This window comes from Taeniopygia guttata, chromosome 2 (genome assembly GCF_048771995.1).
Source record: "Taeniopygia guttata chromosome 2, bTaeGut7.mat, whole genome shotgun sequence".
Classification (NCBI taxonomy): Eukaryota; Metazoa; Chordata; class Aves; order Passeriformes; family Estrildidae; genus Taeniopygia; species Taeniopygia guttata.
This window is the reverse complement of record NC_133026.1, coordinates 47,259,602-47,275,063: the sequence shown is the minus strand read 5'-3', so window position 1 is coordinate 47,275,063 and position 15,462 is coordinate 47,259,602. Positions and strand designations below refer to the sequence as shown.

The window sequence follows — 15,462 nt, the reverse complement described above, 5'->3', positions numbered from 1 at the left end:
AGAGTTGGTTCATGCTTTTGTTTACTATGAGAAATACATCTGTTTGCCAAAAAAGAAATCATTACTGGGAACGTGTGGTCTTCGTGGAGAACACTGAGAGAAGGCAGTGAATGAAATCCCAGTGACACCCTGCTCTCAGCCCCATTCGTGGCTGGATATCTTGTGCACACAGGTGGCAGGGCTGCTCCAGCTGGGGTGAATGGTGCTGGCTGCTCCCCACGACTCATCCATCAGCGGCTGAAGCCTAGGGAAACCCCTCCTTGGTGGTGTTCTCATGCCATGGGAAAGAGAGGAGGCTCCTGGCAAGCCAAGGTGCAGCAGGGGAGGTTGTAGGGGTGGCATGGCCTTCAGCAGCAGGCTTGACATGCTGGTGTCAGTCAGGGATTACAGGTGATCCGTGAAACCAGGAGTGTTTTCTTCCCGGTGGGTATTTCAGCTGCCAGTCTTCCACAGTCCAACCTGGAGTGAAGGAACTTGTGAAGTGAGAGAAGGTTTCAGCTTTAGTGCTTTAGAGAGAGCATTTTCAACATGCAAGGTCATTCCAGCCTTTTCCTCCTTTGTTTTCTGCTTTCCAAGTACAGTATTCCTGTAGCTTTCTGAAGCATGGATTTCTCACGTGCTGCTGCTGTGAGCAAGAAATGTCTCTCCCACCCAGTCCTACCTCTCTGGGAATTTTCCTTCTATTATACTCAATTTCAAGCCATTTTTCACGTCTGCCTCTCAAGTAATTTTATTGCAGAAATGATAACAGCTGGTATTGTACAACATAACTATGGCAAACATAAGATGCATGATTGGTTTTGGGGACAGCAGTTGCCCAGGGGAAGTAACTAGAAAACAACGTCTTGGCTCATTGCTAGCTTCTCTCATCTATTTGTGACATACCCTGATTTTTAGAAGACTATAGGCACCATGAATTAAACATATATTAACTACACATATTAATGTGGCACATATATTAAAACCCAGCAGCTTAGAAGTCTGTGTTCCTTGCTGCTTATGCTTATCCGTCCATATCCCTTTGTGTTGTTCACCATAAATTTTTGACCCTTGAATATCACGGTTAATTAATTTGCTTTGATCACTGCCTAAATCAATTATAATGACATGCTAAATTTTATCCCCAGCACAAAAATGCTGGCAATGATTACTTAAAATACAAATTAAGTCTACTTTAATATTCTAATCTGGCATGCTGCTGTTCAATAAGGTGCCATCACATGAGGGACATTTTCTTTTTTTTCCAAATGCTGTAATAATAGCATTTGCTGAAGCATCCCTATTTTCCCCCTTGCTGAGTTCCTGTAGCTCTGTCCAGATAAATATAAACTTGTGCTGACTTTACCTCAGAGCCCTCAGACCCAGTAATGTCCTTAGGCTGGGCTGTAGGAGGGACTCATAGCAGGTCATTTTCAGACAGAACAGTTTGTCCCCATGAACAGTTTTGAACAAAAATCAGGTGCTAACGTGTTTGTAATATTCTGGATTTTTTCCCATTTGAAACATTTTCAAAAAATAATTGAATTTTAGCTCCTTTTTTATTTTAAGGTTGGGGGGTTTTACCAATTCTCAAAGCCTACAGAACATAAGTAGTTATTCCTGCTGAAAGAGAGCAAACAGGCAGTGTTTTCAGCCTTCATCATGCTGAATGCTGAGGAGGACGACAGAGGCCATCACTTAGTTATGTCACATATCATATTTCACAGATATGGCTGTTTTCAAAGGTGGCCTAATAAATGCAGCACAACATATGGGCATTGTCATCACTGAGATACAAGAATATTGTCCTGAATTTAAAATGGAGCAGCAGCAGGGAGCACACTGGTGTTACCTCAACCCTCCAAAACTCCTCTGACTCCCTCTTCTCTCTTTTTTTTTTTTTTTTTCCTAAACTGGAGTTGTGAGAACTTCCTTTCTTATGGAAAGATATGGCTGAATTTGGAAAGTGCTGTTCATCAGAGTTGTTAAATATTTTGGATGACATGAGCATATCTGGGGTATCCCCTCACTTCCATGGCTGGGAAGAGTCCTTGTGGCAGGAGAAGCAGTGTGATCTTTCTGTGCTGGGATACAAATTTCTTAAGGCCAGGTAACTAATGGCAGAGTGCAGAAAGAGCAGCTACTTATTGCCCATGCCTCAACACTTCTTCAGGCAGCACCCAAGGCCATGGACCACATGGGGTGTAAAGATGTATTTGTTGAGGTTTTTGCAATGGCAGAGTCTTGAGGAAAGCTTGGAGAGCAGGACCGTGGCAGTGTTTGGCATTTCCTGGCCATGGCAAGCAGCCGTCAGTGTGCAATTTGACCTTGCTGCACCACACATGGCACATCTGTCCTGCTGCCAGCAGAGCTGGTCCTGGGCTGTCACTCACACTTACAGATGGTGCCCCTCGCACAAAATTTCCTCTTCTCCTTCAAAGAGCTTGTGTGCAAAGGAATTTCAGGATTTATTTGCCTATCTCTAGTAGTTGACTTATTTGTAACCTGGGGCCTTATAATGGCCAACCTGATGCCTCTCCAAGACCTTTTCTTGGAATGGTCCTCCTACTCTTTCTTTCCATGTAGGTATAAGTATCCGCACTGTGGAGGTATCCCAAAATGCCTCTTCAGCACAAGTTGGCACGGACCCAATAGAAAAACTATCTTGATGCTGTCAGCAAGAACTTGCTCTCCAGGGCAGTATTTCCAGAATAAAAAGCTAACCTTCCTGGATCCTAAGCAGGGGATTTTCCTTCCAAACTCTGCTTCCTGCTTTGTACCTTCCTGCATGCCATGCTCCCCTGCCAGGATGAACCTCAGCTGAGTATAACTCTTATCCATGCAAGAGCAAATGTTTCCTCTGTACCCTCCTACCCCAAGTCAGACTGATGTTACACGAGTAATGCTCTTTTAGCCTTTTAATGGATGAGTTTTCCTTCAGGAGGAGGCGCTAGAGAAGTATGTCCTCTGCAGCTCATGCAGTGCAGTCAGGATATGAATTTCAGCTCTTCAACTGATCTGGACTTTTCCTTGGGAAATAAATGATGCCCTGGAGCAAAATAAATGAATTCTTGCTACTGGAGTTTCATAGAAGGTGACTGGATAATTGATTGTTAGTCCAATAAAAAGTAACTGATGAGGAGTTTGTGGACTCATACATCATTTCTGTGCTCTGACTGATATTAAAATAGAAAAAATGGTAGGAAACGGGGAGAAAAGTTGGTAGGATACTGTGAGGCTGATCTGGTTGTTTTTCATTTTGTTCTTGCTCTCCTAGGTGGGACTGAGTGTTGCAATAAGAAAAGCAAAAAGAATTATGAAGACTTCCAAGGACCTGGTAAGAAATCGATGGCGTTAGGGTGTTTTACTGGCATTTTATCAGGAGTGAGTCCTTGTTTGTTTTGTCTTGACTGTGAATCCTCCTGATTAGCATTGAATTGGATGCTGACTCACTCCTACTTGATACAAGATCTGCTCTATCAGGTGACACTGGAAGAAAGAGAGGGAGAAATAAAGAAAAAATATGAAAGTATGGGGGGAGCATAAAAAATAACGAAAAATGCAGCTACCTTGTAGCTGTATGTAAGTGGGTGCATCATGAACTGACTCATTGCCTCAGAGCAGAGCAACTGTGCTTTGGGGCTGTCTGAAACTCAAGCAATGGCCTGAATGCAAATTCTGTGTATTTTTCCTGTATTTATGAGATAGAGGAGGCCTTTGCCTCTAAAATTTGAAAAATGGAATTTGAAATCTTTCTGCCTCCAACAGTTCTCAGATTTGTAGAGGATCTTTGAAGGGTTGCAGAGAAGGGTAGCAGCTTTTATTCTGCTAGGTTCACTTAGGTGAGTCAGTTCAGCCCTCGAGTTTGCTTCCAGTTAAGTCACTTAATGCAGAGGAAATGCTTTAACTGTTTGTGAAGAAATTATTTATATTGCTTATTCCTGAATCCTTACTGTGATGCTAGTCACAAAAGTGAAAATTGAGGTGCCTAATTAGCCTTTGGGCAATTGCCAAATTACCAAGCCAGGGAAATAAACAAAGTGCTGGAGGGATGCTTGTCTGAGAGGTCCTCAGCTTCCACAGAACAGCAACCAGCAGGATCTCTTACTCATTTCCTTTCCTATTCAGTGCTGTGCTACTGATGGCCTGCAATTTCCACTCAAATTGCATGAAATTTTTATTCTTCTTTCCCTGGAGCAAGTCCCCACGTCACAGTTAACACCTGTAATGAGATGCTGTGGGCCAAGCAGGTCCTCTCTGTGAGCTGGAGATCGGGCACAGGGCTGGAGAGGGACTGGCATGGGGGTGCTGCCCTGTGGGATAAAATTCCTTTGCTTCCTTGCATGTGCTATACCCTTGGCATATTGGGCTGAGTTCCTCACATGGGCAGCCACATCCCACTTTCTTGGGATGGGCGTACCACATCCTTTCAGGCTGCCCTGGGTAGGGTGGCATGGTTGGCATCAGTCTTTGGGTGCAATAGTCTCTCCTATTTTACCTTTATTCTCACGTATCCTCAAAACTGCTCAATGCCCTGATACCTCTCTCAATCTCCATTGGCCTCCACCCGCTTGCTGCTCCTAGCTGCCTATTTACCAGCAGGAAGGACAAACAGACTGGAAGCAGAAAGGTCACAGTTGGGTTTCAGTGTATTTCCAAACCTCCTGCACAATGCAAGGTCAACTCAAATTGAAACACGTATCATATGCTTGCTTAGTCCTCTCCTGCGGTTATTCCTAGAGTGTTTCCTGTACCCTGGCTGAAACTTATTTTCAACCTGGAAAATAGAAAATAACATTTCTAGAGTCATTGCTTCAGCTCGCAATTTCCCATTCACCCAGACTGAAGTTATTTTCAGATCCAGAAAAACAATGCAGTAAGAAACACAAAAGAGAATCTCTAGGAGGGAACACAGTGTGAATCATGCTTGCATAAGCCATGTATCCCAGAGCAGCAGCGTGTGATGAAAGAGTAAGGAAATCATCTTCACAGTCTCAAGGTTCCCAGATCATGATCCTACCTGCACAGGCAGATACACCTTAGTGAGAGCAGAAGTGCTCTCACTGCCTGGGGAGAAAATTACCTGGCTGAGTATGTGGGTGAGGAACCAGAAACACCCCAGCTGTGGTAGGACATCCCTGCATAAACATCAGTGAAAAAGGAAAAACATTCGTTTGGGCTCTTTCATGCTCTGGCTCATGCTATACAAAAAAGTCAAATTGGATCTGTTAAATCATTCTATATTTGCTCTTTTGGTTGCTTTTGCTTGCATTGTATAATTGGGGAAAGCCTTCTGAAGAAGTTCTTGCAAGTGCACTGTTCCCATCTTGGCATGGCAGCCGTGTGTGACTCTGCACAAAAAAAAAGAGATGTGATGATGGCTGTTGTAATGAGAATGGGAGATCCATCTGAATCCCAGGATTTCACATTATTTGGAATTTCTTAGGATCATTATGAGTTTGGGAAAAAGAAAAGGTATTCAGCAGATATAGAGATGCAGGGAAAGCAGCTACAACTAAAAAAAGTTCTAATAAATGTCTCCGTTCATTGAAAGGAGTGAGCCATCTGTAAGGCACTGGCTTAAACCAAACGCCAACAAGCATTAGGGGCTCATTGCTATTCTTTTTAGTAAAACCAATTAAAATAATTACAGAAATGTCATTAGGGAATGTTAACAGGCAATGAATAGGATATTAGTGTAATCAATCACTGTGAGCACCTCTAACATTAACTTTTCCTGCGGGTGAAGAAGATACTAAGGGGCATCTTTGAGCAATAGCAATGAAAGAATGGTGATTAGAGTTCTGTCATTTAATGAGAGCAGGCACCATTTGTACAATCCTGTGATGACTACAAGGTCCCTGCAAGTCACAGCCTGGCAGTGGGACAAGTGGGAAGCCATGGAGGGAACCCAAAGCGAGCTAACAGGCAGAGAAGGACATAAGCTGATCTCCTGCCTGCTCACTCATGTTACATAGGGGCAAGTAGCCCATCTTCTGTCAACAACCCATGCTGCAATTGTAGCCTGTCTCTGCTGAGAAGGACCCAATAGTGCCTGTTCACACGAAGATTCCCTCCTTTTTTATACCTGTATTCCTTGCCTCTTGAGAGTAGCCCAAGACAGCCTCAAAGGTCAGATAAGCTCTGCTGGATCGGTCCGTGTCTCACAAAATTGGATTAGACCCTGACTGTTTGCAGACTTAGGATTTATTATCTGTCTGTATTATACAAGCAAAAAGCAAGAGACACAGAGAAACAAACATCCATGCAAATCTACTTTCTGTCTACCTTCTGGGGCCTTTTTGCACTTTCTAAAGTTTTCTACCTTTTTATATTCCTACAATACACAATAATTCATTATATAAGATGGAAACTTTTTCTATCTTTACAATGCATATATCTAGGACTTTTCACATCTCAAACTATCAATAAGTTCTAGTTCTTTCTTGTTCCTTATGATAAATATAAATGTATTCACTTAGTTCTTCCTAGCTTCCCATGAAAAGGTTTTTAAATTTCCCAGCCTTTCTCAGCTTTATGTCTACTTTCTAGGGCCTTTTTGCACTTTCTAAAATCTTTTACCTTTTTATATTCCTAAAATGAGCCACTCTCCTGCACAATGCCAAGCAGAGCTACAGCATTACCTCCAGATCTCACTGTCCCACCTGGTGTGGGAATACAAAGGCTGTGGAGCCAGAGGCTGCTGGGCTTTGGAATGCTGCTGCAGCTGGTCCTCAGCAATAGCATTGTCAGATCATCATCATGCATCCACTCCCACCAAAGTTGGGCAGTCTTTGTGACTGCAGAATAACCTTCCTTTGAAATCAATGGAGAGCGAGTCAGCAAGAATTTTCAAAATACTAGCTGAGAAAAAAGGAACGATTTTATTCTGTTTACAGCAAAGGGTAAACTTTTAGCACAGCCTGTGAGCAGAATAAAAGGAGGTTTTACTTATGTACTTATTTTTTGCAAGCCCTGTAGTTTGTCTTTCTAGTGCGGTTTTGGCTCCAGGTGCCTTAACTTCAAAGGCTTTGCATACTGTGACTTAGGCTGAAGTGAAAAGCTGACAGCTCAGATGAAGACCCTGCAAATCTTAGCCTGATGGAAGGCTTAAAGAATCTCTGGTGCTTCTGTTGGCAGGATTAGTCCTACATGAAGAGGGGGAGGAAGTGTTTCCTTTCCTCTTTCCAGGAACCATTCATAGGTTTGTAAATCTCTTTGAAAAAGCTGGCATCCTGTCTGTGCATCTCTCATCCTCTCTGCCCACCTGACCATACACACCGAGCAAAAAGAAGGCCTGTGTCCCAGCAATGCTGCAGGACACAGCCCTAAGGCAGTCAATAGCTTGAATACAGAGGTGCAGAGTGATGAGAAAGTGCAGAGGGCAACTGGAGGGGCAGCAGTGGAACCAGGTTGGCCTTTCAGCCTCAGAAAAGACCCCACTTCCTTGGCTGCTTTTGGCTTTTTCTCCCCACTTCTTTTGTGGCTGTGTTCTGGTTTCTCCTTTCACTCCCCCGGTACCTCCTCCCCCTCCAAGCTAGTGTGACTAAAGCTTTGTCATTTGAGTATGTTGGACAGAGCTGAAGAAAGTTAATTGGTAGCTTTTTTTCAGGTTTCTTGTCTCCTTGGCCTTCCTTTTTCTTTTCTCCTTGATTTCACTTCTGTCTTCTTCAGAAAGTGCACTGTTACAGCTCCTGCTCCATCGCAGGTCTCTCCTCCTTCTCCCCCTCCTCCTCCTCCTCCTCCTCCTCCTTTTCAGTGGTACCTGAGAAAGGTAATGCTCTTTTTCATCTTCATCTTGCTGCATGGTCACTTCAGCCACCAGCACAAATGCTGGCTGCAATCTTTGTACTACGGGCTCTGTCCCCTCTCCACTAGCCCAGTTCTCTCCACCCTGAGATCCTGGCTTTGGCATATTTCTGTGCTTGACCTCCTTCTCTGGGCAGCATGAGACCCTTATTTCCATTGCCCCTTGTTACCTGTCCAAGCAAACACCTTCTCTGGAGCTGCAAGGCAATGCCCTATGCTCCTTGACCTCACTGCCCTGCTGTGCTGCCTCAAAGTTCTCCTTTGTCACTCAGAGCTGTATACACTGGCGTTATAGACCCACATGGTGTGTAATAACCTTCCACTGGCCTCTGCTGAGCTGTATCCAAGCTGTACCTTCTGTTTCACAAGGGGCATGGGTTGTAATATCAATAGGTTGAGGACTACCTTACTCCTTTTTTTTGGTGTATATAAAATATGTAACACATGGCAGTTGGTCCAAGGACAGAGCTTTCAAGTACTGTGTCTGCATAAACAATTACCCTTCTTTGCATAATGTTATGAGTATGCCCATCTGCTCATCTGCTCCACATTTACATGGTAAATGTAGCCTCAGTGAATACCGAGAACTGGGCTGTGCACAACTAGCCCTCTGCATTTAGAGACCACTTGAGCACCCTCAGTGTTTCAAGGCCAAATGAACTCACAGTGAAGCCATATGATCAGTGTGTCTGTGGGATTAAATGCCCATGCAACACAATTCATTAGGAAGGTCTCTTTCAGCTTCTGAAGCCTTCTGGCTACCTGGAACATCAACTGGATTGGCCCAAGGATATGGGCTACTAATATTGAAGGAGTTTTTCTACCAGTAGCTGTCTTTTATATTTTACAGGTTTGGCCAAGATAAAATCTAGATTTCCAGGTAAAAATCTCATTTTAAAAAAAAATCAAGAATATTCTATGCACAATCTGGAGCCTCTCATTTCTCCTCTTCTTAGAGTTGTCTCTGGCCTTTGGCATGTAGAAACCAGTCTCCTGGCTCCAAATGTGTGGCTTTCACTAGTTTTGCACTGTGTCAGGTGCCACCGTGATTACCAAACGTGAGAACATCAATTTTTACAAAGAATGAAAAAAAAAAAAATTGATTACATGAGAGAAGACAGAGAGAAAAGAAGACTGGAACTTTTTCTTTCCTTTTTGAGTTTTACAAGTCTTTGAAAGCAAGACTAGCTGGTTGGTAAAATGCTCAGCCTTAATCCTTGACTGCTGTGTCAGATCTAAATCCTCTGGCATGTAGCATCCTTATTGACATCATTGGAGTTTTTGGATGTTTCTAGGCAGAAAATACACTCTGTAATTTGCTAACACTGAATACCCCAAGCTACACCACCTCTGTGAACTAATGCATCCATCTACTTTTATTTTTCTTCCTCTCCAGAAAAGCTTCATGGGGTTCTCAAGTGTATGCACATTTCCTCTTCTGGCTAACCTGTGTGAGAAGATTAAATAGTATGTATACATTTTCAGTCTTTAACCAAAAGCAGAACATGGTAAATCTGCTTCTTTCAAAAGTCATCGTTAGCTAACAGAGCTTCCCATATTTACCTGTGTTAGTTTTCTTTATAAAATCACTGTCTAGGTAGTACAGAAAGAGCCTGCACAGGGTTCAGGTAAGTAATATTCTTCACGGGGATCCTTGTGGTTGTTTTAGTGCTTAAACCATTTGCTCAATTTTAGCACATCCCAGAGCTCAAGTAAGTGACACACTCACAGATAAGACACCTACAAGAGGAAGCCACATTTCTCCTGAGATTTTCTGAGTCCAAGAAACTTCTTCGCTTCATTTGTTCACCCAGTTGTGATGCCCATATCTCAGTGCTGGAAGGCCACCAGAACCTGCATAACTCTGTGAGGAACCCAAATTGAATGTCAGTTGTGAAGCATAGAACAATCCCAAGGTGTTTAAGATGGCATCCAGGAAAAACAGCTCATGACAGTGCTGACTTTGAGTCAGTTTCTAAGAAAGGCCAAGGACATGAGCTGGGCAATTACTCATAAAGCATATTTGTCAATGTACTCCAATGACTTGGAGGAATACTCAAGAAGGTCTAAGAATAAATCAGGATTATCAGCTGTATGTTTGACTGATTCAACTGCCAAGACTAACGTGCTCACCTATTTCTGCTCATTTAATTGATACTGCAAATATCAGGAGTTTATTGGGAATTGGTTGATTGACATGAAAAATCTTGCAAGTGTCTTTTGAAATGTTGGTCAGAATACATAAGCTGAGTTTGAGCCCTGTGAGTTCAAACTGTACATCATATGTTGGATTGCATGTGTTCAATTCAGATTTTCTGATCTCTCCCTCATACACTCTCTCTCACTGTTTTAAGTTTTTTAGTTTCCTCTTTCTGTAGCTAAAAAAAAAGGGAAAGAAAAAAGTAAACCAAAACCAACCAACAAAAACCCAAACAAACAAACAAAAAAAAAAACAAAAAAAACCCCACTTTTACCACAGATTTATTGTCCTAGTTTGTTTTAGAGACTGCAGGTTCAACATTGGAGCCATACAGGAGTCCATCAGCCTGACCTCCAGAGCTCAGTCAGTGATATTGAAATACAGAATTTGCTCTTTTGGGCAGGATCAGTTTGCTGAAGTATAAGCACAGAGGCACAACTGAATATAAAGCAGTGAATGTCATGCCAGCTATTATCTGTTCTGTACATTTCACTGTGTTTTTTACTTTCTTAATAGATTCCCTTCCATATGTTAACACTATGGGTTTTGTTTTTGTTTTTTACAGTGTTCTAAGAAATAAAGTGCCTTTTGAAGATTTTGATGGAGATAAATTTAGTACCTTCCCGGTAAGCAAAGCCTTTCCTTTTGTACAGTAATCCCTTGATAATGAGGGTGTCTCTGGGATTCCTCCTACTTTCTGCAAAGCCTTATCCATTCATGTGAAAATAGGAATAAAATGAATGGAAGGGTTTTTTGTCATAAAATGTTAGGTTTTTTCCTGGATGAAAAAGCAATCACTCATGTGTGCCACCTGGGGAAATGCACACATAAAGCTGTGCACCCTGCAGAAGCAAATTGCTCTGCTGCTGAGTGGTTGTTTACTGAATTAATAAGAGGTGAAGTCATATTAAACAAAAAATAAATTGCCAACTTTTCTTATTTCTGCACCAAAGCATGCTAGGTGTCACTTATCAAAACTTAGCAAAGGAACTCTGGAGTTCAACCTGTTTACTGGGTTTTATTCCTACACCATGAGTTAGATTCTCATTTTAGATATTTTAAATTAAAAGTGTAAGAGTAATAATGGCTGTCCTATCTGTGTGTTTCTTCTGGCCTTTAGACGTTGAGGGGCTATCACTGGCGAGGCAGAGACTGCAACGACAAAAACACAACTGTGTACCCTGGCAGGCGGTAAGGATTTTAATTATTTTAAAGGCTTCTTATTAACTGTGGCTTTAAGAAGAATGAGCTCCAGATTTTGTTTTGACCATACTCTTAGACAGCACATCACTGCCTGTTGCTTGACTTTGCTGTGAGGGAGACAAGAAGGGATGATCAAGACCAGGATGGGACTCCTTTGCAGGGGTGGTGCACACATTTCTTTCCTTTCTCTAAAGAATCTGCAGCTAAAATTGGTCAGACAGACCAGAGGTGGGGAGGGAAACCATGCCAGTGACTAAAAGCTTCATTCAGCAGCTTCCAGTATTAACTTTAAATTAATGTTGCATTTTGCTAGCAAAAATTGCCTCTCCTAGATCCAAAAAAGGGAAAACCCCAGCCTTCCATGCAGAAAGGAATTTCTAATTCCTTTTCAATCTTGGTGAAAAATGGCACTGGGGAATCTGATCTCCCAAATTTTTTTTGGTGACATTTCTTATCCTTTTGTGTCTCCATTTTAGTCCTGATAACTGGGATGCAAAAGGTGACTCTAACTGCAATGGCATATGGGTAAGTAAATGAAGTTGCATCTTCCTGATTGCTGCTTCTCTTTTGTCCTCTTTAGTCTTTGATTTGGTTTACAAATATTTCCTTTTTATTTATTCTGGTTTTATTAGCTGATATTTTGTTTATTAATGCTTATGATTGTTTAAATTATAGCTTATATGATTAATTAAAATGCACATATACTTATAAAAATAATGGAATGGAATACATCATTATTATGATGCAGCACCTCCTGCAGGCAAACATTCAAGAATAAATAAATTCTCAGCCTCTGTTTTGCACTGCCATTCTTCAGGTGCTAGATAGGTACTGTTATCTACCCTTCCCCTTCTCCAACAGGGTGTGGATCCGAAAGATGGAATTCCCTATGAAGAGAAGTTCTGCAAAGGTAAATCATTAGAGTACCATGTACCTTATGTATTAATTTTATAAATATTTCAATATCTGCACATTCACAAGGCAAGAGAAAGACAACAGGCTTTTTAACATCATGAGAAAAGCAAAATTATTGAGTTTTTTTAATCTTGAGGATCGGTAAAGATGAAACTTGGAAAACATAGGCTGCTGGTAATTTCCTGGTAAAAGTCAGCTCAGTAATGAAGTTGAATACATAGGTCAGGGACAGCAGCAAACTGAGGTGTCAGCTCTGTATCTTCTCTGGTGCTTGGAGACTAACCCAGAATAATGGCTTTGAGATTTAGGGAAGCAGCTTAACATTTGCATTTGTCCAGATTTACCTCTTGCCATAAATGCATGCATTTTTTCCCAGATAAGGCCTTAAAGGGGTGAAGTGATGGCATCAGCTGATCTCCCTGACCATGGTGTGGGTGGGTGCCTGTGTGTCCACACTGCACAAATAAAACCCTCATAAATCAGCAGTGACTGTGGTTGCCACTCACCTCACCTCACACTGAAATCAGTATCCTGGGGATGAACCATTGCCTGGCAAGACTCCTCAACATTTTTAGATGAAAGGCTAATCTACAAATGTTAAGTGACATTAATTATAAACCAGACAGATTGTTCTAGCAGAAATACTCATATGAGTAGCACATCCGCCACCCAGTTCTGTTATAAGGAGCTTTGAGCAATTTTCTGAGTAATCCGATTTCCCTAAATGTTTAAGTACTTTTTAATGCATAATCTATGGATAGTAAAAATAAACACTGTCTGCACAGCAGAACCTCTGCTGAAATAACACACAATTTGGATACAACCAGGATTCTTTTCCGATTAGCAAGACCTCCCCCTGTTTTTCATGCCCAGTTCCCAGTTGTTTCTCTAAGGTTGTTGGCAAATGCCTTTTAGACAGTTTCTGCTGCAGATGGAGTGAAAATCCTATTGCGGTGTCTGAACATTTAAGCCACGTGAAGGGTGGTGTAGTCAGTCACCCCTGTGACTCCATCAGCTGCTACTGCTGTTCCTCTTTAAGCACTCTCCCAGCTGGGTTTCAGTGTGCTCTTCTGCTCGTGTGACTAACAAAATGCATCCATCAGGTGCAGACTCCAGAGGGGTCGTGCTCCTGGGAGACTCGGCCGGCGCTCACTTCCACATCCCTCCCGAGTGGATGACCGTCACGCAGATGTCAGCGGTGAGGAATCACATTCAGCTTGCCAAAACCACCGATTGCCATTTGCTTTCTCTGCCGTGCTGCAGGTTGCCAAGGGGAAACAAGTGCAAAATGCTTCACTGCACTGGAATTTGTAGTTATGGTCTCACGTGTAACAGGCCCCTCCTGCATCTGCTCCTATGAAGATAAAAAAGCACAGCCCTGTGCTACTGCTGCTCCTCCAGCATCTGTGCAATTGGGTCAGGGAAGAGTTTGGCTGCCATGTCCCAATGCTGTGCCAGAGGCACAGACCAGGACATCTGGCTTCCCACGCACGTTCCTGCGGCTCAAGGAGACCCGTGCTGTCTGTGGGATCAGACCTGCCATTAGCAGCCTGGCTGGGATGGCTCCTTGCTGTGACAGTGTTTGCAGAAGTGACCCTGCTGACAGTTGGGGAATTTCTGCTTTAGGAATCTGGCTTTGAAATGACGTGCCCTGGTTTGTTTTCCCTCATCCTGTGGCATATGTGAAATAGGTCTCATAACTCCAGTGTTCTGTTTTTGAGGATTGTTGAACAAATGCATTTGCAGGTGTTTGAGGGTCATCCGAGTCTTTATAATAGATTTGTCCTTAAGGCAAGTGTTTCTGTCACCATAAAATATCACTGCCATGCTGATGTCTATCCTTGGGTGGTATCCCAGCATTTCCTATTTTCAAAAACCAACAAAATGCCCCTGACTGTGAACTATACTGAGCTTGTTGCAGCTCACTGGCATGTAATGAAATAATTGAGAGGAAAAGATCATTTCTGCAAACTCCAATTATGGGGAGGAGATAAATGTGCAGATATGCTCCCGACCTTCACTATTGTTTCCTATTGTGAAGTGATGTAAGTCCCTGGCCAGGGAGGACTCTATATTGTCTTTCTCTGCACAAGGGTCTGTTGCACAGGGGTGGGCAGACAGGTCATCACTGCCCACCTTTCCTGATGAAAACCTTCTACACATCTGATGTCTGTAGAATAAGGTCACAGACATTTTCTGGAGAACAATTCTTTTTCCAGACTGTTAGTAGTTGCAGTGCTATGGAAGGTCTGAGAGTTTCATGGGTTTTTTCCACTTTTGTTCCCAGAGCTGATTTAAATGTTGCAGATTAGCCATTGTTTTTCTTTGTTAAATGCTTATGAGCAACAATTAGACGAATGACACTGATGACAGAGCTGATGAGAAACATAATAAATTAGCACTAATGATAATTGAGATTATCTCATCTAATAAAGATGATCATAATACTGATGGCAAGGATGATTCTGACAGTAAAGCTGGTAGTAAAGCCATGTAGGCAAGACCAGTTTTAGACTATGTCAGCATTTTATTATCATTGTAATGAAGATTTAGAAAGAATTTCTCTTGCTTGAAGCTTGCTGATCCACCAGCTGGATGGGTCAAGGTCTGCTAATAGCATGCCAAGGCACAAGCTCCAATGTTGGGAGCTGGAGTGCAGATTACAAAAGTGAGTTTTGGATGCTCATTGTTACTGTCTGATGTGTGCAGAGCAGCTTGCATGGGGAGGGAATTGGTGCACTCTGTGTAAGGCCCAAAAATTATATGTGAGGCCTGGGATAAGAAACAACATGTTTTTTTCTAGGACTATTTCCAAGCTTTCCTACCAACCTGGCAAAAATACATCAGTTAAATATTAATGCAGACGTACAGAGATCTCAGTTGTATAAAAACTATTATCTGTGATTAAATTCTAGCAAAAGTAAAAGGTTATTTAATTTGGAGCTCACCATGAATGCAAAAGCTGTCACCTGAGCACAAAAGCACTAGCAATACCATTTCTGAGCTAATTCAGACTTTATCACCACCTCTTCCTCTTCCTTGTCCTTTGTGTCTTGCTTTCTCTGTGGAAGATGTCAACAGCAGCAATTTAACTGCCTTGAGGTTGTGAAGGTGCAAGACTGCTGTCTCTTGTGTTGTATTAAAAGCCACTAGCAAATATCCTTCATCTCTAGGCTTAGTTAACAAATTAACTAGCTTCAATAATTTTTCAGTGCAAGGCTTCCCTCAAGGAGAATTTTGAAGCACATCCAGAGATGGTTTTGTAACCAGAGAAAGTGCAGAGAGTCTATGTCCTAATCTTACAGGAAACATCTTTAATCTGGGACCACAGCAAGGATTCAAATTTAGGTCTTGGA

The 15,462-nt window shown here is 42.2% G+C and overlaps 1 protein-coding gene across 4 annotated transcripts in view; it reads left to right on the top strand.

Moving 5' to 3' along the window:
• AOAH (acyloxyacyl hydrolase) overlaps positions 1-15,462 on the top strand; it is a 94,590-nt gene that overhangs the window by 43,885 nt on the left and 35,243 nt on the right. For all 4 annotated transcript variants that reach the window (XM_002197258.7, XM_072925849.1, XM_072925848.1 and 1 more), the window contains exons 6-12: positions 3,257-3,316; positions 9,185-9,255; positions 10,554-10,614; positions 11,109-11,179; positions 11,668-11,716; positions 12,053-12,101; positions 13,210-13,304. In XM_002197258.7, coding sequence (XP_002197294.4) covers positions 3,257-3,316; positions 9,185-9,255; positions 10,554-10,614; positions 11,109-11,179; positions 11,668-11,716; positions 12,053-12,101; positions 13,210-13,304 — 456 coding nt within the window. The remainder of the gene's footprint in view (positions 1-3,256; positions 3,317-9,184; positions 9,256-10,553; positions 10,615-11,108; positions 11,180-11,667; positions 11,717-12,052; positions 12,102-13,209; positions 13,305-15,462) is intronic.